General features: G+C 34.5%; 3 protein-coding genes across 3 annotated transcripts; 1 reads left to right on the forward strand and 2 right to left on the reverse strand.

The window, feature by feature from the left end:
* Positions 1-14,872: 14,872 nt before the first annotated feature.
* N0V96_012166 (uncharacterized protein) lies at positions 14,873-16,405 on the forward strand (the record flags this gene model as incomplete). Its single annotated transcript, XM_053192908.1, has 1 exon — positions 14,873-16,405. One exon carries the CDS (start codon positions 14,873-14,875, stop codon positions 16,403-16,405), a length of 1,533 nt encoding a protein of 510 aa, XP_053049848.1.
* Positions 16,406-16,895: 490 nt separating this feature from the next.
* Positions 16,896-18,795, reverse strand: N0V96_012167 (uncharacterized protein; the record flags this gene model as incomplete). The annotated part of the gene is made up of 2 exons (XM_053192907.2): positions 16,896-18,557; positions 18,598-18,795. 2 exons carry the CDS (start codon positions 18,793-18,795, stop codon positions 16,896-16,898), a joined length of 1,860 nt encoding a protein of 619 aa, XP_053049847.2.
* A 674-nt stretch (positions 18,796-19,469) lies between these two features.
* On the reverse strand, positions 19,470-20,375 carry N0V96_012168 (uncharacterized protein; the record flags this gene model as incomplete). Its single annotated transcript, XM_053192906.2, has 1 exon — positions 19,470-20,375. The coding sequence occupies one exon, from the start codon at positions 20,373-20,375 to the stop codon at positions 19,470-19,472; it is 906 nt and encodes a 301-aa protein (XP_053049846.2).
* Between the last annotated feature and the right edge of the window lie 3,180 nt (positions 20,376-23,555).

Raw genomic sequence — 23,555 nt, forward strand, 5'->3', positions numbered from 1 at the left:
GGTAGACGGACCAGTGGCGACACCACTCATCCTGGCAAGACGAACTTCGTGGGAAGTCTTCGGATCAGCACAGATTGGTCCCTCCGTCGTCAGCAGCGCGTGAGCAATTTCGTCGTTTGGCGTTAGCTGTACCCAGTTCCTTGCTTTTTTTTCTTCTTTTGCTTTTGCGAAGGCCCGTGTCATCGACGGCCCGACAGATGGTAATTACGTAAGGCTATGCACGGTTCATGACCCTTAACGTGGCGTCGTGGCGCAACTAAGGAGCTAGACTGAATTTGGTACAATTCCCAGGTAGAGAGTCTGACCACTCTAAAAAGGTCGTAGGCCGTTGTAATTAGACGCAAATGCACTAATGTCACCCACGACTGACGACTACTTAGGCACTGGGCTGGAGTCTGAGACAACCTGGCGTGACCAACAGCCATCGGGAGGCCGTGGGTATCCTCTTATTCAGTTCCCATGCCGGGAGCCGTATCTAAGGGCCGGGCCGTTCTCGTTCCCAGTGAGAACTCTCGGCTTCGAGGTTCCAGTCTGAACGGCGACACCTGTTTGTTCGGGATCAGCAACGAAAAGGGAAAGGAGAAAGCTTGGCAGCTAGTTTGAAAGCGTAGGAGCAACAAATTTAATATGAGGCCATGAACCACGGGCCGCCCTACCCGCAGCCGCGCAGATTCCAGGCCGCCCAGATTCCAGGCCGCCCAGATTCTCACACCGGTCTCGTTTACACATGAGCGATTTCTGTTCAAAATGCATTTATTGGCTAGAGTTGCTTATCGCCGGCTTCTATAAGACATCTATCATCATCAAACATCCAACAGATCTGTATCTTCCCGATGGATAGCAGATGATCTACCGTGGGGACCTTCAGGTTCAGCCTGTCTAAATACAGATGGCCTACTGCCCCCGCCCCCTTGGCATGAAGTGCCAATCACACGTCGAGATCTTTCAACAACAAAATTATATTAAAGGAGATAGCTAGCCAATCTTCAGGATTGGTGAATATACGATGACGGAAAAGAGTGACCAAGAGCTCAGTATCAAGTGCAAAAACCCCAACTTTGATGCGTATCAAGGTAGGTGAAGACACCTTACAGGCGATAACTTGCTCAGTCAAAGCCCATGAATCTATGATTGAATATCGTATCGTATTCCCATCTGGCCAGATGTCAGGCGGTATACGGCTTCTACAAAAGGTAGAAGCTTACTGTGACACGAACATTAGCTTCCAAACCTTTGACGAGAAACATATTTTTCTCAGTTCAGCAAAGTTGCCGTAGAGTCATGTTTTGTTCCTGGCCGTCTGTTCCAAATTTCTCCCATGGAAACGATCAGTGGATATCGCCGCCTCCTTGCGTTCAGCTCAACGACAAGATGAAGGTTTGATACATCCTGTGTAGCATGCTACTGCCGGATAATCTCAACTCGCGGCTACCTCACCTAAATCGCTACCAGATAGCCATACTACACCGCCAGAAGCTTAGTATCCGTGATTGAAACGAGGTTGCAGGTAATAAGAATGACCACATTTGATCTAGAGCCCTCCGAAAAGGGTAATATCCTACATATCCCAAATCAGTCTTCCCTCAACTTCTAGAGCTCAGATACTTATATATGTGTAACACAGAACACCTAATTAAACTCATGTTCAGTTAAACCAGCGTCAGGTTTTTAATTAAGACCGTGGAGGGCGCAAACGGGGCATAGTAATAAATAAGGGAAGATATAACGACACTATCTAGGTTAGTATAAACCTAGGTTGGTACAAACCTTGTCGACACACACTATGTTAGTACATGGTTATATTCGTAGATAACGATTTTATCCCTCACCGGTAGGAGCACCCTGTTCCGTCTTAGCTAAGAAGTCGAAATGAATTGGTTTAAGGATTCCAATTTAGCCCCAATTAAGTCTTATTCCAGGTGAGGGCAAATTCTATCAGAAAGGAACGCATTTATCATTTCGTGTTTAACGTCCATTAGGGATACTATATGGTCAGAGGAAAGGATAATACAGGTAAGCACACCTCTACCCAAATATATAGGAAGGGCAAGATACAAGGTAGATTATCAAACTCTGTCATTCAGGGAAAGCCAACATTGGCAAGACAAAGAAGAACGACGACAGCAAGAAAGGGTAGTATACTCAAATCATCAATTAACATGGGCCTCGTCCTATATTAATCCATAGATAAAGCGATACGGCTAGCACTAGACATACCTAGTACAGCCACCGCCCACAATAAGTCCAAGGGGAGAGGGGAGACAATTAGTAAGTCATACCATAAGTTATATATCCACCGCTCAGGCAGCCTACAGTCAGAGGCCAGGCCTCATTCCTCGCGTATGCGTAGACTCCTTAGTTCCTCTCTGACACGTTCCTGGTGCCGAAGAATTACGCCCAGCATCTCTTCATATATAGTCCTCCATACTCGGACTCAGCCTAGCCTTCTTCGTCTCGAGAGCTTTGACCTCCTGCGTTGCCTTAAGTTTACGGCAGACTGCTCGTCTGAGCTTGCCTTCCTCGTCCGTAATCGCCAAAGTAGCGCTATAAGCTGTCAGGTCATCATCATCCTTTTCGATCGTGTCCAAAAGTGTATGAATCTTTTGTCTGGACTTTTTGATTTTGTTTGCCATGACGGCCACCGTGTCTCCTAAATTGTCCAGTGTCGTCTGAAGCTTTTCGCTGGCCTCACGCAGCGTGGATTGCGACACACTGAGCTCCTGCTACAGAATTACCGTATTTAGATCGCTTGAGCCCTTCTTTCCCGCAAGTTCCATTAACTTCTGGGTAGAGACGTTGGTTCCAAGGGGTGCTTGACGTTACTGGGCCGCGACGATGAAGGCGTCTGAGTTCGCCGAGGGGCCACCAAGATCTGTCGCACAGTCATCTATAGAAATGGCAGAGATCTTGACTGTGTTCTCGTTGGACAAGCCTTCGTTTTCTTGGGCGAAGCCCTGACTGTCGTCGGGAGAATCTACTCTTTAACCTACAATCAATATTGAATGTTAGTCACAGAAGTTTTACCAATAATTTCGAAGCACTCTATTCGTCAGACTTGAATTTCATACCCATTCATCCTGATGCTGCTTGAAGCGCGGCACGGGGGTTATTCAGAGTTGGGATACATTCAATAGATCTTGCCGAAGAAACACGCCTTCGTTTGCCACCTCGTACGTTTGCTGCGCGATGTGGCAGTAGGCAGCGAAACCTGGGATATTCTCTTGGAAATATCCCAGAGGAACATTCAGATAACATACCTAGTGGAACAAATTCACCAACAGATCGTCAGGATATTCCTAGAGCCTTACTCCCTGTTCGTCATGCCGGATCAGCAAAGTTTATGGCTACCAATGTGCGGTTTCCCACTCTTTTAATAGAATCGAAGAATCTCACATGATACCCAGCGTCAATATGCCCACAAGTACATAGTTGAGGTATTTTGAGCATCAGATAATGATCCTGGTGCGCGGTGCCGTGAGAACTGGTTGAATGAGTAATCCACTTTAAATTTTGACAAGAGGGAACGTAGTCGAGAGTTTAACCGCTCACACAGTCAATTTAGACATAGAACTTTTCAAATCCATTCATGTGTTCATTCTCAAACACCTCCGGAGTTCGAAAATCCCCGCGGACAATCGTATAGAAGCTCCATGACCCACATTTCCAATCAAGCAACAAGGTACCTGTCATGGGTGTCTCTGTAATTACCGGAATGGTGGTGACTCGAAATTATAGATGATCAGAGCTCGCATTAGAAGTGTTGTCATGATACAGCAAGATATGGCAAGCAATTTCGACTTCAACCGGATATTATGACTCGCGGTCGATTGTTCCTACCAGATTCTGGTTTAGGATCGCGACCTATTCGCGAAAGTCAGCAGCTAGCAAAGCCACTTACTTCCCATCCGAATCAGTTCGCGCGAGTCTCATGGATTGCAGCCAAAATGAGGACCCGATTTTTGTGGCGTACATATCTGCATAGCGTTGCATCGCCTTGCTCCAGAAGTAATACATCGATACTGAATAGTCCACAAGGTGACATCAAGGTTGCAATCTCGAACCGGAAGGTGAGTTTATATTTTGCCAGCATTGAGTGTCGCTTACCTATTAGGTAAGGTCAGAGACGACATACACGTTCCAAGGATCCACAAGTACGGCGCAGTCGTTGTTCAATCCGAGCCGTAGGCATGAGCTTATTTTAACACTCGACCCGTGACCGGATAGCCGTGAATGGGTAGCCTTGAACAAATAGCTATGACTAAGTAGCCGTAACTGAGTAGCCCTGGTTGGGCTTTGTCAGACGTGCAAAGTCAAGTGAAAATGCCTGCTAAGTATAAGCCTCTCTCGCTTTAAAAGGCGGATAACACAATAGCCCTTTTTATTACTTAATATTACGGGCTAGACCCGATTAGTGGATCCGAGCCTTAGCCCGGATACTATTATAGCTCACTGTGCTGTTTTTATAAAAGTCCTATTTAAGTACTTTTTTTTTATAGAATCCTTACTCTAAAAGTCTTTACTCTTTAGCTTAAATTCTATATATTAAAATTACTTTTATATAAACTTATAAGGGCTAAATTCTTAATATATTTAAGCTTATTTTTTTTATTTACTTTATTATTAATTATATTACGTAATAAAAATAAATACGATTATTAATATATTATTAAATACTTAATTAGTAAAAGCTATAATATAAATTAAAAAATAGATTATTTAAAATTTATAAAAACTAATAAAAGCTTAAAAAATAAACTAAAATAAAAAAAAGTAAAGGATATAATAAAAATAAAAATATAAATATAAAAAATTTAATAAAATTTTATAATTATTATAAAAATAGTTTTAATAAATAAGTAGGCCTGCCGTACTTTTTAATAAAAAACTTAATAATTATAAAACCTTTATAAGCCTAAAAGCGCCTTTTAATAATAGAACTTTTTATAAAAAGCTTTTATTTAATTTAATAAAGTTCTTAAATATTAAAGATAAGTATAATATTTAAAAGCCTAAATATATAATAAACTTATTATTAATATACTTTTTTATTATATTAATAAAAAATAAAAATACTTCGTTTTTTTATATTTTATCCCCTAGGTTTAAAAAATAATAAGCTAGTTTTATTATAAAAAAGGGGAAAAATAAAAAACGAAGGTTTAATAAACTTTTTATATATTTTTTATAAGTTTATAATAACCCTTATTAAGTTAAAAACGCCCTTAATAAGTTATTAATAATAATTATAAAAAAAATAAAAAGTTCGTAACGTTTTTTATTTTAATTTAAAAAGACCTTAGTTAATATTAAAAACTAAAAATAACCCGCGGACGTTATAATTTAATATTTTATTTATATTTTAGTTCCGTAATTAAAAAAATATATAATTATTACTTTTTAAAATAAATCGTTATATATTAATTTTTTTTATAGTATCTAAATAGTAATTAGTAATATAAAAGGCTACGATTTTAATTAATATTACCCCTAAATTTTAGTATAAAAAAGATATTATATAATAAAAAAAACGTATTAATAATAACGGGAATATAATTATAATTAGCGTTATAAAGATTATAAAACCTAAATAAAAAGTAAAACTATTAATAAAATTAAAAACTTGTTATTACTTTAATTATAATAAAATTGAATATATTATAAGGAATTATAAATAAAAGCGGGGGAGCTTGTATAGTTTAAATAGTACTTATAAAAAAACGAACTTAAATAATAACGAATATTATTTAAAAAAAAATAATTTTAATATAAAATTAGGTATTAAAACTTATAAATAAGTAACTGGATAAAATAAAAATTATTTAATTAATAACGGATTATAAGCGGGCCCTTAGTACTACTTATTATGAAAATTAATAAAATATATAAAACTTTAATACTAATAAATTATAATTATAATATATATTTTATAATAAACTCCTAACTAGCCTATTATTTTTACTTCTTATATATAAATAAAATAAAATATAAACTTTATAAATTTATAAATAAATTTACCTAAATTATAACTAAAAAAGATCGTTATTTTTAATTTTAAAATTAGTAACTACGTAAAAAAAATATATATATACGTTATTAATAGCCTAAATATAAACGTATTTTTTTAAAAAAACCCTAAATAGAATAGAACTATATTATATATAAATATAGTTAAATAATAAATTTAATATAAAAAAAAGTAGTATAAGAGCGTATTTTAATAAATAAATAAAAAAGCGTTATAGTTTAAAAAATTTATAAAATATAAAGCCTAAGAGCCCCCTTTTTATTACTTTATATTATAAAGTTATTATAAAAAAAATACTAACTAAATAAATATATTACGGGATTTAAATAATTAGTTTTATTAATATTAATAAAGCTTTAAAATTAAAAAAATAAAATAAATTACTTTTTTGTAACTATTATAATAAATAAATAAAAAAATATAATAACCTTTTTAAACTATTTAAAAATATACCCCTCCTACTACTTTAATTAAAAAATTAATTTTATAATTAATTTTAAATAATAGCTTAATAAATAAGAAATACCCCTCCCCTAAGGCCCCTTTTATTTTATATTTTACGAGGAGCTATTAATATTATATAATACTTTTTAAAAACCTACTTAATAAAAGTTTTATTTAAATTAATAGCTCCTTTACTAAAGCCCCTGTTCTTTTTATTAAAAAAATTAAGGAGTAGATTACGTTTTTATTATAATTATAAAGTATTAAATATAATTCTATAAAAAGACTATTACTCTTTATTATTAATTAATAAAACCCTTTAAAAAAATTAGTTTAATAAAGTAATTTATAAAGCTAAACGTTATAATAGTATTTTATAAAATTTAAATAACTAAAAAGTATTGAAACAAATTACTTTTTAAATATAATATAGCTTTTTTTAAATAAATAATTTATTTATTTAGCTTAATTAAAGCCCCCTATAATATTTTTAAAAATATATAAACTAAATTCTAAATAAATTCTTTAATAACTTTCGCTTTTATTTATATAAATGATATATTAATATATTTAAATAAATTAAAAATAAATTATAAAAAAAAGTATAACGAATATTACGTACTTTTTTAGTAGTAGGACTTAACTTTAACTTAGTTAAAATAAGTTCTTTATTTAAATTATAAAATATATTAAGTTTATTTTTAGAGCGGGATAAAGGATTATATATAATATAAAAAAATACGTATTATTTATAAATAGCTCGTATTTAAAATAATAAAAAAGGTTAAAAGCTTTTTTAGTTTTATAAATTACTATTATATATTTATATATAATTATTTTATTATTATTAAGCCCCTTAATACCTTAATTAGAAAAAGGGGCACTATTTAAATAAATTACTAAATAAAACGCTACTTTTAAAATATTAAAAAAGCGTTTTATATTTATACCCCTATTTTAAAGTTTTAACCCTAACTTAGTAATAATTATTAAAATTAATTACTTTAGATTTATATTTAAAAGCTCTCTTTATAAAAAAAACCGTTAAACATATACTAACTTATTAGTTTTTTATTTATAAAAGCTTATACTTATTTAGTATAATTACTTAATTTATAATAAAAAGCTCTTTATTATAATATTTTATTTAAATATATAAAACGTAGAGCTATAAAGCTTTTATAAATTTAAAATTATTATTAATTATAAAAAATTAAAATATTTTATAAAAAAAATAAAAAACTAACTAAGTATTAAAGCCGTTAAATTAAATAATTTTTATAATATTATTTTAAAATTAAATATTATTCAAGCTATTTATTAGCTATTCTAAATACGCTCTCTAAGTATAAATAAGACGCCCTAATTAGTTAAAATAATAAAAAAGAGAAAAGTAAAATTATTTAAATAATTTTTAATTTTACTTTAACTAATAACTTATATAATTTAATAAATTAAAGCTATAAACGTACTTAAGTTATTTAAAACTAACGTTTTTATAAATAATATAGAGCTTTAATAATAATAAAATAAAATAAAAGTAAAAAATAAATAGTATTTTTAAAATATATAAAGTAATATTTAATAAAACTAGAGCGCTCTTCTTTAAATTAAGTTTTAAATTATAAATTATAAAATATAATATTAATATATTTTTTAAGATTAACTTAATAAGAAAAAATTATAAATCTTAGGATATAAGGACCCGGATTACGATAATAATATATTTAGAACGAAAATAATTTAGCGTTATTATAAATTTTTAATAATAAATTACTTTAATAAAAACGTAACTATAATAATCTTAGTTAGATAGTTTTATTAACTAGGTTAGTTTAGTATTATAAAAAGATTTATTGAAAATTATAATACTTATAAAAAAAATATAATATAATAATAAGCTAAGTATAGCTTTTTATAACCTCTCGTAGTATTAGAATAAATAAAAAAATAATTTTATAATAGATTTTATTATTAACCTCCCTTTATTATTAAAAAGTAGTACTTAATTTTTATAAATAATAATTAACTACCTCATGAAGTTAATTATTTTTAAATTAATAATATTTATAGAAGTAAAAACTTACGTAAATTACTTTTTTTAATTACTATTTTTTAATTTTATAAAATACTACGGATTATTATAAACAATCGTAATAATAACTAAATTAATAAAATTTAATACTAATTTTATATCAAAATAAGGATAAAATAATACTTAAATACTACTTTTTATTCATAAATTAATAAAGTAACTAAATAATTTAATTAGGAAATTAAAATAATTTTATAATATATAGTTATATATATTTAAAATAACTAAGAAAACTAGTTCTTAGCTACCTAACTTAGTTTTAATAATTATATAACTTTAATAATAGAGATCTCCCCTTTTTTATAAAATACGGGTATAATATTAAGCTTTTATAAATTTATAATAATATACTAAAAAATAGTAAATAAATAAAAAATAAAAACCGATTTTATAATATATAAACTCATAAAAATAATAAAATTTACCTAGGTTATTATAATTATTTTATAAGAATAAATAAAATATATTATTAATAAATAAAAAGTATTAATAAAGCGCTTCGAAATTAATAATAAAATATAATTATATATAAGTAATTATTAATTTCTTAAGCTTAGTAAGAAGTTAAATTAACTATATTATAAATATAAAATAATTAAAATTATAAAACTTATAATAATATAGTTTAACGTCCTTAATAATATTTACCTCTATTTTTATATTAATATATTATAGTATATAATAAATAAATTTTTATTAAGCTAATAATAAATTAATAAAAAGCCCTCTTTAATTAAAAAAAACGATAAGAATTACTAATTAATTAAAAAAAATACTCGTAATATAATAAAAGCGTATTAGTTATAAATAATAATAAAAAGTATTTATAAAATAAAAAAGTTATTAAGAACTAATATAAGAACCCCTATCCTCGTTCTATTTAATAAACGTTTTAAAAAAGTTTAAATAATATTATAGGCCCGTTAATAAATCTAATAATAACCTAAATTACTAAAATAAAATTAAAAAAGTATTATAAACTTATAATAATTACGTAAATTATAATAATAATAAAAAAACGGATATTAATTAAAAAATAAAAAAGTAATTAAGTTAAGGCCCGTAAGTTAAAGAATTATTTAGCCCCATGGGTATAATATAATAAAACTAATAATAATATTATAAATATAAAAAAGGGCTACTTAAGATTTAAAAACGAAAGGTTAATTACCTTTTTTAGCTTAAATAAAAAGAAGTAAGTTATTACGAGCCGTAGTTTAAAAAATATATTAATTATAAATATAAAAAAATATATAAAAATTATTTATAATAATAAAAAAAGAAATAAGGGCTTAATAATACTCACTAAGAATATAAGCCTTTTTTATAATAAAAAAAATTACGCCCTTAATAATAATAATAAGTATAGGGGTTACGTAAATAATAAATAACTTAATAGTAAAAAAAATAATAATAGCGCGGGTATTATAATAAATATAAGCTTTTTTATTTTTAGTTTTAGTTTAGGTAATAATAATAATACATAAATAGCTAAAAATACTTAAGAACTTATTAAACTAATTATAAAAAATAAAATAAGTTAATAATATATAAAAAAATAAATAAAAAAACGGACTTATAGTAAATTAAAACTTAGGGGTAGTTATAGGAACTAAGGGAGGAGCTTATAATAATTTTTAAAAAACCTAAATATACTCTATTTAAATAGTTTTAATATAATTAAAAAGCTATAAATAATAATTAATAATCGTAAAATAAATAAAAAATAATAATAATAAACTTATAAAATTATAATAATAATTAATTTTAAAGTTAGTATAAGTAGCATAATATATAATATTTTTTAGTTTTATAATATATTAATAATTAAAAAATGGGTAAATAATAATAATTTAGTATATAAAAATAATTATAATAATTAATACTAATTAGAGTATTACTATCCTTAACTAGCGCTTATAAATAAAAAAAAATAGGGTTCTTTACGTAGGGTATTAAATATAACGGGCTCCTTAAGCTTATACTTTTTTTTCCTTTTTTATTTTTTATTTTTTTTTCTTACTAAGTATTTCCTAAATTTAAATTAATAATACTCGTAAATAATAAACGAATACGTTATAAAAGTTTAATATACTATTTTAATATTTAACTCGTTTTTTAAAAAGGGGCTTAAATAAGTTAAAATTAAAATTAAACTTTAACTCCTTATTATCCTTACCCTTTTTATTATTAAATAATATAAGGGGTTTAATAAGCTTAGTAATAGTAGCGGGGGTATAATAATAATAATAATAATAAGAATAATAATAATAGCGAGTATATTTATAAAAAATAAATTACTAAAGCGTTAATAACAAAAAAAACTAAAAAATAATAAATAATAATATATAAAAAATATATAATAATAATATATAAAATATTTATTTAATTATTTTTTAAATTAAAAAAGGGTTTTTAAATATATATAAGCGCGTAAATATAAAAAAAAGTTATATATATAAAAAATAATAATAAAAAACGGCGAGCTAGTTAAAAATTAGATTTTTATAATAAATTAATAAAAATTAAGTAATAAAAAAATAAAAAAAATAAATAAAATAGAGTACTTATAAATTATTATATAAAAGTTAAAAAAGAAGTTTTTAATAAAGGGGGGTTAATAAAAATTAATAAAAAAGAGTAATAAAAGGCTAAACTAATAAATTAAAATAAAATAATTAATTACTTAGAGTATTTATAATTAAAAAAATAAATTAATAATAAATTTACTCTAAAAAATAAAATAGGGAGGGTACGTATTATAAACTAAATTTAATTAGTAAATCCGAGCTTTAGCCCGGATATTATTACGGTTTATTATATTATTTTTTATAAAAGTTTTATTTAAATACTTTTTTTTATAAAATCCCTATTTTAAAAGTTTTTTATTCTTTAGTTTAGATTTTATATATTAAAATCACCCTTATGTAAACTTACGAGGGCTGGACTCTTAATACTTAATAAACCTTTATTAAAGTAAGGGGTAGTAAAATACCTTCCCTCTGCTTAGGTAGAAAATATTATTCCACTATCCGTTTCTATATTTATTATTTATTAATTTTCTTCTCTCTAAACTCTTTAATATCCGAATGTTGTTCCTTATTTATTCCTAAACGTTACTTCTAAGTTCTTCTAATAGCAAATTCCACCTTTATCAATCTTAAACATCTAGGCCGCAGTACGTACTTCGAGAGGTAAAACTAAGAGAGACGCTAGGTTCAAAAACGCTATTCTATCCTATACATGTCTTTGGCTAAGTAAACCTCTTAACTACGACCAAAGCCTAACTCAAGCTTCGCAACAAACTACTTTTTCACAATACTTAACCAAAGGAGCCTATTGAGTAAATGAGATTGGAATATGTCATCAACGGTTTCGTATCCATACTTCAAGAGACTATGCATGCGCGCAAGGACTACCCTCTTAATAACTGCCTGCTAATATTTGATTCTGACCACTGCCGTCCTTATAATTATGAATATGAACATAATCAGGTAAAAGAGTAAAATGTTACTCTAGAGATCTTCGCCGTCCCAAACATTAGTGTTGCGCGCATACCACTTTAGGTGCCTCAGACGGCGACACCTGTCAGCTAGTGCAGGTTCATGGTCGACCTCAAGTCCTTTGCGGGATAGTCACGCTAAGCCCGGCACGTCAATGTCACTGGTAGACCTCGATTAGCTAACAACTCAGTCTAAATGGGTGCTTCGCGGTCCATGGGCATATCACAGCCAACGCGTGCTCTTGCCCCAAAGCATGGTCCCTTCTTTACATATCTCCCACCCACTTTGTGACTGTTTTGACTTCTAAGCTAATGGCGAAAGCAAGCGACTAGTTGAACTTAAACAAGATTCCATGAGGTAAGATCATTTGGAGGGATTGTAGTATCTTAAATGGCACTTCCGTCATTACCTACGGGTTGTTGTCGCTCTAATCCTAACCTCTGTGGCATGAGCCATCAACGGATATGCTATCTCGATGCTCATAGTCTGGCCGAAACGACGTTAGATCACCGACCAAATCTCCGTGATGACAGAGCACATGACAGCTCCATTTCAGACATCATCTCTAAATGACTTTACGATTTGCATTGCGCCGTTGAGTCTCTGGTTTCCTTGATGGTGTTGTCCAGCATCTGTGCTGTGCTGGTATCGGATCATTAGTATCATCGTCATTTTCGGAGGATGGAAGAGCCCAAGTTACACGTTGCGGTCGGTTGAAGTCCACTATAGGCCCTTTAGACGGAGGTTGCTAGGTGGTGGACAATAAGAATGCCGAAAAATTAGTCGACTATATCAGGGGTAATAAGGCGATCGTAAGTCCATAAGACTAAAGCTAGCATTCAGGTCTACGCAAAGCGGGCTCGAAGTGCTGGCTTCTAGCAACGTAACTTTTTTTATGAAGCCCGGTAATGAATCCAGGCCCCTCACAGTTTATACCGAAGAGTTGGCTTGAGGTTGCGTGTTATCATGTTCTTAGGCTCTTGTTAGAAAATGAAGAACTGGCTTTTCGCACCGTGCGGACATCGCATCCCGGTGCTTCAGGGTGGCCTCACGACTATATCAGTTACATGAATCTGACCATGCGGCTTTGGGCCTATAGTGTTGCTGACTTGAAGAGAACATCACCCAGCGCCAGGATTCTGGATGTTGGAATACTGGGAAGTAAGGAGAAAAGGGAGGCAAAAGTTCCTTGCCTACCTCTACTTCAGAGAAATCGACAGGCTTCACTTGTATGTTTCCCTGTCTACATCCACAACGCATTATTGTATGTATAAGACGTCGTGCCGGCCGAAAGGCCGCCTTGCTGAAGGTTAACATTAGGCGGAGAACGGATCATATATTTGGCCCTCTCATTCCTCGTTGCAGCCTTTTTATGCCAACCGACACCCAACGACACCATGATTGCGCTTAGGTATATACAGTCCCTGTCCGATAAGGCAGTGTGGATCTGGTACATGCATACTCGTTAAGTGAAGTACCCATTAAGCTATGTCCATAAGCCAATAGACAAGGAGAAGGCACTCCTGCTTGTAATTCTGTTAAAAAAAGCGAAAGCATACAACGCTAGGTATTCGCTGGTCTTCACCGTGCCAACTACTCATCCGGCCCTCATAGACTTATCTATGGGAGAGCGGACGGGATCCAGAGTTTTCCTATAGGTATGGTCGTATATGCTGTTATGTCACTCAAGTTGCTAATATATATGTCCACTAAACATTTCAGCAAGCCAGCTATCTTCATCTTCCAGCGTAGGGAATCTTTCAACGGGATGGAGCCCGGCATACCGCAGAGCCCATCTCAGAGCACACACAGGTTGTGCAACATGGTTGGTTGGACACGCTGCAAAAGTTCCGTAAAGTGGAACTAATATCTGCCGTGATAGCCGAGATAAGAACCGGAATGCCTCCACAATCAGCGTTGTCCGCGCGGCACCTTACAGATAAGCGCAGTCCTCATATCCCAAAGTGCCGCACACTAATAATAGAGGATTTCTTTCGCGAGCTGGCATGCCGTTGTGCCGTCCTGTTATCAGCCATCAGTGGTTGAAGATAGTGGTATCTCAGAGCTCCTTACCTTCCCCCTGGATAATTACGGGGTAAGCTTCCGGGTTTACCTAGCTGGGCCTTCGCCGGTTTGACTGCAACTTGACTGACTATCAAGTGTCTTTTGAATACCCATCTGCACATCGGAGAATAAGTGGCGCGTGATCCTGGATTGTCGATTCCTGGGCTGAGGCCGGATAACCCGAAGAGTTTTAGTCAAGAGCCGCACAACCGCGACTTGAGCCCTTCCAAGTGTCATTCAACAGGGGTTGGGTTTGACAGCAGATGCCAAACGAAGAAAAGGTCAAAGAAAGGTTGGAATCAAATTTCTGGTGTCTAACGCCGGAGGGATACATCGCATATCGATATCGAAAGGTACATTACTCCAAGCAGACTTAGCGAAGAATGCGCGATGTGAGGTGATGTGGGTGCGCACGCGACAATCTGGAAACCCGCATATCACTTCCGCCATGCGTTAGGGCGGCGTCCACCCGGGGAGGTGGATAGCATTGAAGGTGAGCCCACCAAGATAGGTAGGGGTAAAAAATTGCATGCGTACGAGCGCTCCGGCAGTGCAGCGGCCTGGCAATTCAATATAATGTCAGATCCCCGCCTTGGCGGCCTTTTTCTGCCAAGAGACTTGCAGCCTCATTGACCGGGTCTTTTTTAACCGTTAGTGCCTTTGTCAACCCCAGTCCTTTTGTGACTTACACCAAGTCGACACTGAGAACGAAAGTCCGCCTCACGACGACGGTCTATCGCCATGGAACGCTTCGAAGACAAAGGCATGGGCGAGAAGACGTCGCCCCAAGGTTCTCTTGAGGCGGGCAGCGACGACCTTCCGAGGGAGACTGGCATCCTGGCCTCTTTGCGACGGTTTGAAGGTAGAATGGATAAAGCTCTGGGGGTTGAGTCGCATGCCATTGACCGCAAGACGGACGCTGACAAGAAGCCCGTCAAGTGGCACGAGGAGCTGACCATGGCTCTTCTGTGGGCAAGTGGTACCATAGGCATCAGCTGTTTTGCCACTGGATTTCTCGGCTGGGAATTTGGTCTTGATTTGAAGCGGGCCATTCCCATCTACATTTTTGGGTCCATCCTCGGCGGCGCCGTGTCTGGGTACTGTGCCACGTTTGGTGCAGCGACCGGGTTGCGTCAAATCTCTGTGTCGCGATTCAGCTTTGGCTGGTGGCCCAATAAACTCATCGCCTTTCTGAACGGCCTGGAACAGCTTGGATGGGCATCTGTCGGCTCCATCAGTGGAGGATTAGCTCTGACCGCCGTGGCCGACGGTCGCATTTCGTTGGTCGTCGGTGTCATCATCATCGCCGTGGTATCTCTCTTGGTCAGCTTCCTCGGTCTGCGCTACATCTTGATCTATGAGCGCTACGCATGGTTCATCTACTTCATCATCTTCATGATCATCTTTGGCATGGTTGGCCCGTATGCCGACGACGTCACGCCGGCCCAGGTCACGGACGCCGACCTTTCTGCCAGCGCCCTCTCACTTCTCGCCGTCGTTTATGGAAGTTCTGCGTCTTGGGCCACCATGGTGTCCGACTACTACGTCCAGTACCCGACCAATGTTTCCAGGTTCAAAGTTTTTGCACTCACGACACTCGGCATCGCCATACCCACCTCCATTGGCATGACTGCTGGCGCCGTGGTGGCCAGCTCTCTGAACAACCAGACAGCCTGGAAAGACGCATATGAGAATCAGGGTCTTGGATTCCTGATCCGAGACATGCTGCACCCGCGCGGGTTCGCCAAGTTTCTACTCGTCATCTTCTCCTTCAGTGGCATCAACACTAACATCATCTCCCTTTACTCTGCGGCCATCTCATTCCAGCAAATGGCTCGTCCTTTCGCCCAAATACCCCGGTTTCTTTGGACTTTCCTTTGCTTTGCTGTTGTGATTGGTCTGGCTCTCGGTGGTCGCAGCCAGCTAAACACCTATTTGCAAAACTTCCTCAGCTTGCTGGGCTATTGGTGTACGAGTTACTTTGTCATCCTGCTGATGGAACATGCCATCTTTCGACGTGGAGACTTTGCTAATTACGATCTCGATGGTTGGAACGACCCGAGCCGCTTGCCTCTTGGCATCGGAGCTAGTGTCGCCTTTTTGATCGGGGTGGTCGCATGGTGCATGGGCATGGTCGAGACTTGGTTTGTGGGACCTCTTGGCGGCTTGATTGGTGAATCTGGGGGTGATGTGGCCAACGAAATGACGCTGGTCGTTACTGCTGTGGCCTATCTGCCTGCTCGTTACTTGGAGTTGAAATTCTTCGGGCGATAGGTAGAAGATTTTGTAAAAAGAGTTTCAGGCGGGAAAAGGCTTGCTTTACTTCCAGGAAATTGACCAGCTTACCTGCACGACTCGAGGTCTCAATTCTCCGTGATCAGAAACGATCTCAAACCCCGTGATCTCGCGAGATTAGAATGGGACATCAATGTGACCAAAGACAAGTGTACCGTGATTCAAATTTACCGACTACATGATATTCACTGAGCTGAACCAATGACGAATCAAAAGAATCTGTTGCTGGATGGGTTGGCTCTCACAGTGGATGTCCGACCCCGCGTCGTGGCATTGCCCCGCTACACGGAGGCTATCGTGGGCGTCAAGTCAGCGAGAAGTCCGTGATGGCGCCGGAATCGCGCAGTAGCCAAGATGGGCAATTTGGACACGGCTTCGCACACAGTTGAGGAAGGGAAACAATAATCATGATCAGACAAAAGCCAGCGAAAACTCAATGCACTCGAAAGCTTGTACATTACAGACCAGTCTAGAACAGATCGGTCACGGCACCGTCTGAGGCGCTGGATACTAAATGAGCGTACTTGGCCAGAGTGCCTCTTGTCACGGGAGGTCTGGGAGCTTTCCATAGACGCAGTCTCTCCTTGATGTCCCCGTCGCCTACATTCATACTAATTGTACACGTCTCAGCATCGATTGTGATTATATCCCCGTCCTTGATAGCGGCGATGGGTCCGCCGACAGCTGCCTCGGGGACAATATGGCCCACGATGAAGCCGTGACTAGCACCAGAATATCTGCCGTCAGTGATGAGCGCCACGTTCTTGAGGTTGGCTCCAACCAGAGTCGCAGATGCCTTGAGCTGTTCAGGCATGCCGGGACCGCCCTTCGGCCCTTCGTAGCGGACGACAAGGACAATGTTCCTATCCCTCGGAATGTTGCCGGCGTTGAGCTCCGTGACAAGCTCGGACTCCTTGTTAAAGCAGCGTGCTTCGCCCTCGAAGTGAAGTCCCTCTTTCCCTGTGATCTTGGCCACTGCACCGCCTGGAGCGACATTCCCATGTAACACGACAAGGTGTCCAGCGGGCTTGATAGGGTTGGAAAGCGGCCGAATGATGTCCTGTTCAAGTGGTAAAGATGGCCAGGAGGCAACGTTCTCCGCGAGAGTCTTCCCAGTGACCGTAAGGGTCTTTCCATTGAGGAGACCTCCTGCAATGAGAAGCTTGGTGACGGATGGTACTCCACCGACATGGAAGAGGTCCTCGATGACGTATTTCCCGCTCGGTTTCAGATTTGCGATGAAGGGCGTCTTGCGAGAGACTCGCTGGAAGTCCTCAAGGTTGAGAGGCACCTCGGCTGCTCTGGCCATTGCGATAGTATGCAGAACGGAGTTGGTGGATCCTCCTAGTGCCATCGTAATGACGAGGGCATTCTCAAATGACTCTTTGGTGAGTATGTCCCTCGGCCGGATGTTGCGACGCAAGCAAACCTCAATGGCATCAGCAACCTTGACTGCTTCTCTCATCTTGATCGGAGAAGCTGCCGGTGTACTTGATGAGCCAGTGACCGATAGACCCAGAGTTTCGATGATTGTGGCCAGACTATTCGCAGTGTACATGCCCCCGCAGGCACCCGGACCTGGAACAGCTCCCTTTTCGATGGATGACAGAATTTCCTCGGGCGTGACAGACTTGTCGTCTGACCAGGCGCCCAGCGTGCCGAACAGGTAGGCACCCTGAGCTTCGTAGCAAGTCACAATGTCGATGGGCTTCTTCAACACCTCGCAGTATCCGCCAGCGACAGTGCCTCCATAAACAATGACAGATGGACGATTGTGCCTTGCAATTGCCATGACGCAGCCTGGCATGTTCTTGTCGCACCCAGGTATGGCTACAGTGGCGTCGTGAGCCTGCGCGCAGGTGATGGTCTCGATGTTGTCTGCAATAAGCTCGCGTGACTGTAGAGAGAACCTCATGCCTTCGTTGCCTTGGGCAATACCGTCTGACACACCCAAGGTGCTGTACTGCCAGGCGATATACCCCTTCTTCTTAATGGCATCCTTGATGGTCTTTCCCAAGTCTAGCAGGTGCATATTGCACGGATTCCCTTCCCACCATACTGAAGCAACACCGATCTGCGGACTCCTTTGCATCATCTCCTCGTTGGGGACTCCCGCAGCATAAAGCATGGCCTGCGATAGTCAACGGTGTTAGTCTGAAGTCACAAAAGACCAGTCGGGGCGATTGTCTTTCCTTAGCACCAGGGAAGTCATGTTCGCGAGTGAGAAATGTCGAATACTTATTAAGGACCGGTTGTCCATCTTCCCAGGTGGCATCATTCGACGCAATAGGGAACTCGACATATTGAGGCTCGTGGCGACCTTGATCTTCTCCAGCAGCTGGATGAACCGCATCGAAATTTGAAGTCATCTTGAATGATCTGCAACGACTCGGCAATATTAGTGGCCAGGACAATTGACTGAAAAGTAATATTGCAAGTAAAAAATGGCCAGGTCTTCAAAGAGAGATAAACACAGGTGATACGGGCAGTTTCAACATTTCCTGGTCTGTCTGGCTACAGACAAATATCCACTCAACGTGGGGTGCGGGGTACTCTGGGTAGAACCCGACCGAGCTCCTCACGATATCAGTCTACCCCCAATCAAAGAATACGCAACATTGGTTTACGAGGAGAAAGCTGAGTTTTTGATGGAGCCTCTCCACAGAAAAGTGATGACTAAACGAAACAGGTCGGATTCCATTTGTTGGAACGTCAGGAGGCGGTGCGGTGGAGCAAGCCACGCTGATAAGTGTTGAGGGGCACCCCGCACCAACTCGGGCATAAGTCCGGCACGCTTTGCGGGTTGTTGATTCCGAGGAAAGGACATCTACCATATTTACCATCTGCCTCAAGACATGAAAGGATCGCGATGTCACAAAGAAACCTGGGTATTACCTTAGCATCGACAGCCAAAAGAATTCTTTTGCGCCGGCGCTGTGAAGCCTCATGCGATGATAAGAGTTGAAATATAGATAAGCGTAGGGCTTAACGTAAATACGACTGGTCAATGGTCCTCGTCTCACAAATCCTTTTTCTTCTTCTCTCATACCGTTTTTTTGGCGATGGGAATGTATCTCGTCCACGGGTGTTCCTCCTTAAATCCCAACATGGCTTGGATTTTCTTATTCGAGATCGGGGCCTCGCGCTCACCCATCTCCCGAGTGAAAGGCGTTGATGGGCTCATGCGGCTCAAGAACGCTGTCGTGTTTTCGGTGTTTGTGATGTTGTCATTTGTCGCATTAAAAACCTGCCAGCCCAGGCCGTCTTTCTCAATGCCGAGATGGCACATCTGGCCAAGATCTCTGGCATCGATGTAGGACCATCCGTGAACATCCCAAGACTCCGGCTGGTTGATATAGCCAGAGAAAGTTTCAGCATACCTCTCAGGCTCGATGACAGCTCCAATACGGAGGCAGTAGATATCAATCCCGAACCGACTTGCAAAACTCCTCGCAACAGTTTCTCCAACGACCTTGGAAAGCGCGTAAGGGTCTGTGGGATTGCAGTCAACCTCCTCGTCGATCGGAAACGAGGTGAATTGCCGACGCTCTTCTGCGAACGTGACTCCGTAGACGCAGACACTGCTCGCCAAGATGATTTTCTTGACGCCTAGTTTGCATGCTGCTTCGACTACATTGTGGATACTGTTCACATTTATCTTGAAAACTTCGCTGTCTGGAGCGAGCAGAGGTCGGGCGTATCCGGCAAAGTGAATGACCGCATTGGGAACCGAGCACTTCTCTAGAGGTTGACTGAGCCGGAATTGGGAGTGAAGCGCGCTGTACACTTGGCCGGCATCGCTGACGTCGCATCTCATCGTATGAACTGCGGGGTTGTCAAGCGGGACAATGTCGAGATTCATCACCTCGTGGCCTTTGCGTAGAAGCTCTTGGATCACCCAGCGGCCAGCGACGCCGGAACCGCCTGTAAAAAGAATGCGCTTGCCCATGAGAGTGAAAATATTTCGAGTTGACGATGGGATTCTTGAATAGTGAGGTTCGGGAAACAAAGCACCCAAAGCGAGAAAGGGAACGAAGCAGCTTGTACCTTACTCCAAACTTCAGAGTCCACTTTTCTAGCCATTTGCCAAATGTAGTTTAATTAACTAAAAGTAAGTAGTGCCCCGCCCTTAGAAGGTATTTAAGCAACCTTATAGTCTTAATAACCCTATAATATACTATCTTTTATCCCCCCGACAGAGCAATCCGCCGGGGCTATACCGTATATTATTACGACTTAATATATATAACTATGACCAGGACCTACCTCACAAGCTTATAGTAGTTATAATACGCTATATATATATATAAAATACTAATATAAAGGTTATTTTAATAAAATAAAAAAAACTATAAATAAGTTATATAATAATAAAAAAGATTAATAAATAATAAGCGGTTTATAAATAAAACCGATAATATAGAAACGGTTTACTTCTTAAGACCGGTATTATAATATTAATTTTAATTATAAAAGAACTATTTAAATTAACGTACCTATATAGCGAGTCGCCTATTATAATAAGTTACCTACTTTTAAATACCCTCTTACTATTTATATAAGTTAATTTAGCTATATTATATAAAATTAATTAGAACTACTTATTAGCCTCTTTTTTAGAAATTTTCTAAACTATTTAATATATTTATATATTATATTTAATCTTTTTATAATTATTATATTATTACTTATATAATTTATTTTCTTTTATATAAATACTTTTTTTAATATATATTCTTATTTTTAATATTAATTACCCCCTTTTTTATTTAAATTACTTTAGTTTTAATAATATTAAATAACCCCTTAAAATATAGTTAGGTTTTTTAGCCCTTTAATATTTATTTAGTATTTTATTTACTATATAAAGCCCATAATACTTAGTTTTAATAAGAAACTAGTTTATATATTAATTTATAAATATTTTTAATTTATAAATTAATAATTTTATATAAATATATTAATAAATTATTTTAATAATTATAAATCCGTTTTTTTAAATAAAATAAAGCTTTATATAACGTTATATATTATAGTTAGTATTTGTAAGTCCTAAGAGCCTTAGTTACTTAAATATAAGTTAGATAATATTAGCGTTTTTAATTTAAAATCTAAATAAAAAATAACTATTTCTAAATTAAAAAGTATAATTCTAGCCTATTTAAAACTAGCTTATACATTTTTTTTATTTATTAAAATAAAAAAGGCTATTTTAAAAAATAAAAAAAAGTCGTTTTTAATAATATATATAGTTTATATTTATATTATTTTCTTAATTTCTTTATTATATAAAGCTTTTTAATAAATTAAAATAGTTAATATTAAAAAGCTAAAGCTTATATAATAAATAGGGAGTATATAAAAAAGTAATAATACTATATTCTTTATAATAATTATAATTATTAAAAATAAGGAGCTACTTAATACTTTTTATATAAAACTTTATATAATTTTTTAAAATACTTTAACTAATTTAGGCCGATCTTATTTATAATTTATTTATTTTTATATTATAAAAGGGAACTCGAAATAAGTTAAAACGCTACTTATATTAACTTAATAAATATAACTTAATATAAAAAGGGAAAAAATAAATTAATAAACGAATTTAGGGTACTAAGCTTTTAAGCTTAGCAATTTAGTAATTATATAATTTATAAAAAGTCCGCTAAGTACCTAAGGCCCGGGTACGTAGAGGCTTAATACTTAATATTATAATATTACCCCCCTTTTAATATAAAAAGCGCTATTAATAATATTAAATTATCTTTTTATAAACTATTAAAACCCTTACTAATTACTTATTACTTTTTTTTATTTTATTATTATTTAGTAAGGATTAGTATTTAACTTTTTTATAAATAATAATAAAATAAGAATTAGTACTAATATAGCTCTAATCTTTTAAATATTAAATAATAAAACTACCATGGGCTATAGCTTATTTTTTAAAGGGTCTATTATAAGCCTTGTAAAATATTAATAATTTAAGTATTATTATTAATATTTTTTTATATTATTATTATAAATAAGGAAGTACTGACTTTATTAAGCGTTTTTAATTATTATTATAGTTTAAGTATATTATATTTTTATTATATTTTTTTTTATATTTTTATTATTATTTTTTAACTTATTTATATAGCGAGTAACGTATTATAACGAGCAACGCATATTTTTAAAATTTTATTTTTTTTATTTTTAGGATACTTTTTTTTTACGTACGAATATATAATCCTTTTTAAATAAAAACTAAATTATTTTTTATTTTCTAAGTTATTAAAAAAGATTTAAAAAATATTTATATAAAGAGCTACTTTTACTTTTTAAAGTCCCTAAATTAACTTTTTATTATTAATATACTAAACGCGTTATATAAAACAAAAAAATAATTAAATTTAATAAAAATAATTATAATAAAAGAGGAGGTAATTTATAAATAAGTTATTAATTTAATTAATTAAAGGTTCTTTTTATAATAAGAAAATATATAAGAAATAGCTAATTAATTTTTAAATATATATAATAAAATACGTATTAAACTATAATAAATAAAAAAGTTTTATATAATACGTCCCTAAATTAAAAAATGCGATTTTAATATTAAATTAATTATTAAAGGGCCTTAGTTAAAGATCTTATTATTATATAAAGCTAGTTTATTTTTATATAAAATACGATTACAAAGTATAAAATATATAATAATAATATTTATAATTTTAATAAAATTAGCTTTTTAATAAGAATACTATTATATATAAAAAGTTATTACGATTTTTAATTATAATAAAAAGATTTATATAAAATAGTTTAGTAATTAAAAAATAGGTTTTTATTATCTAGGAGTATATATATAAATAGCTAGGTACTACTTCTATATATTATTATAAAAAAATAAACATTACTTTTTCTTTTATTATATTAATAACTAATTCTTAGTTATATAGCGTATTTATTTAAATAAAAATAAATAAATAATAAATAATATTAGCTTAAATTAGCTAAAGTACTTTTAATTAGTATATAAGGACTTATATAAAGGACTCTTATTACTTTTTAATTTTTTAATAACTATAATAATTATAAATTAACTAATTTTAATAAATATTATAAAGAATAAAATATTATT

The sequence above is a fragment of the Colletotrichum fioriniae genome (genome assembly GCF_027942845.1).
Source record: "Colletotrichum fioriniae strain IMI 355084 chromosome Unknown scaffold_22, whole genome shotgun sequence".
Lineage (NCBI taxonomy): Eukaryota > Fungi > Ascomycota > Sordariomycetes > Glomerellales > Glomerellaceae > Colletotrichum > Colletotrichum fioriniae.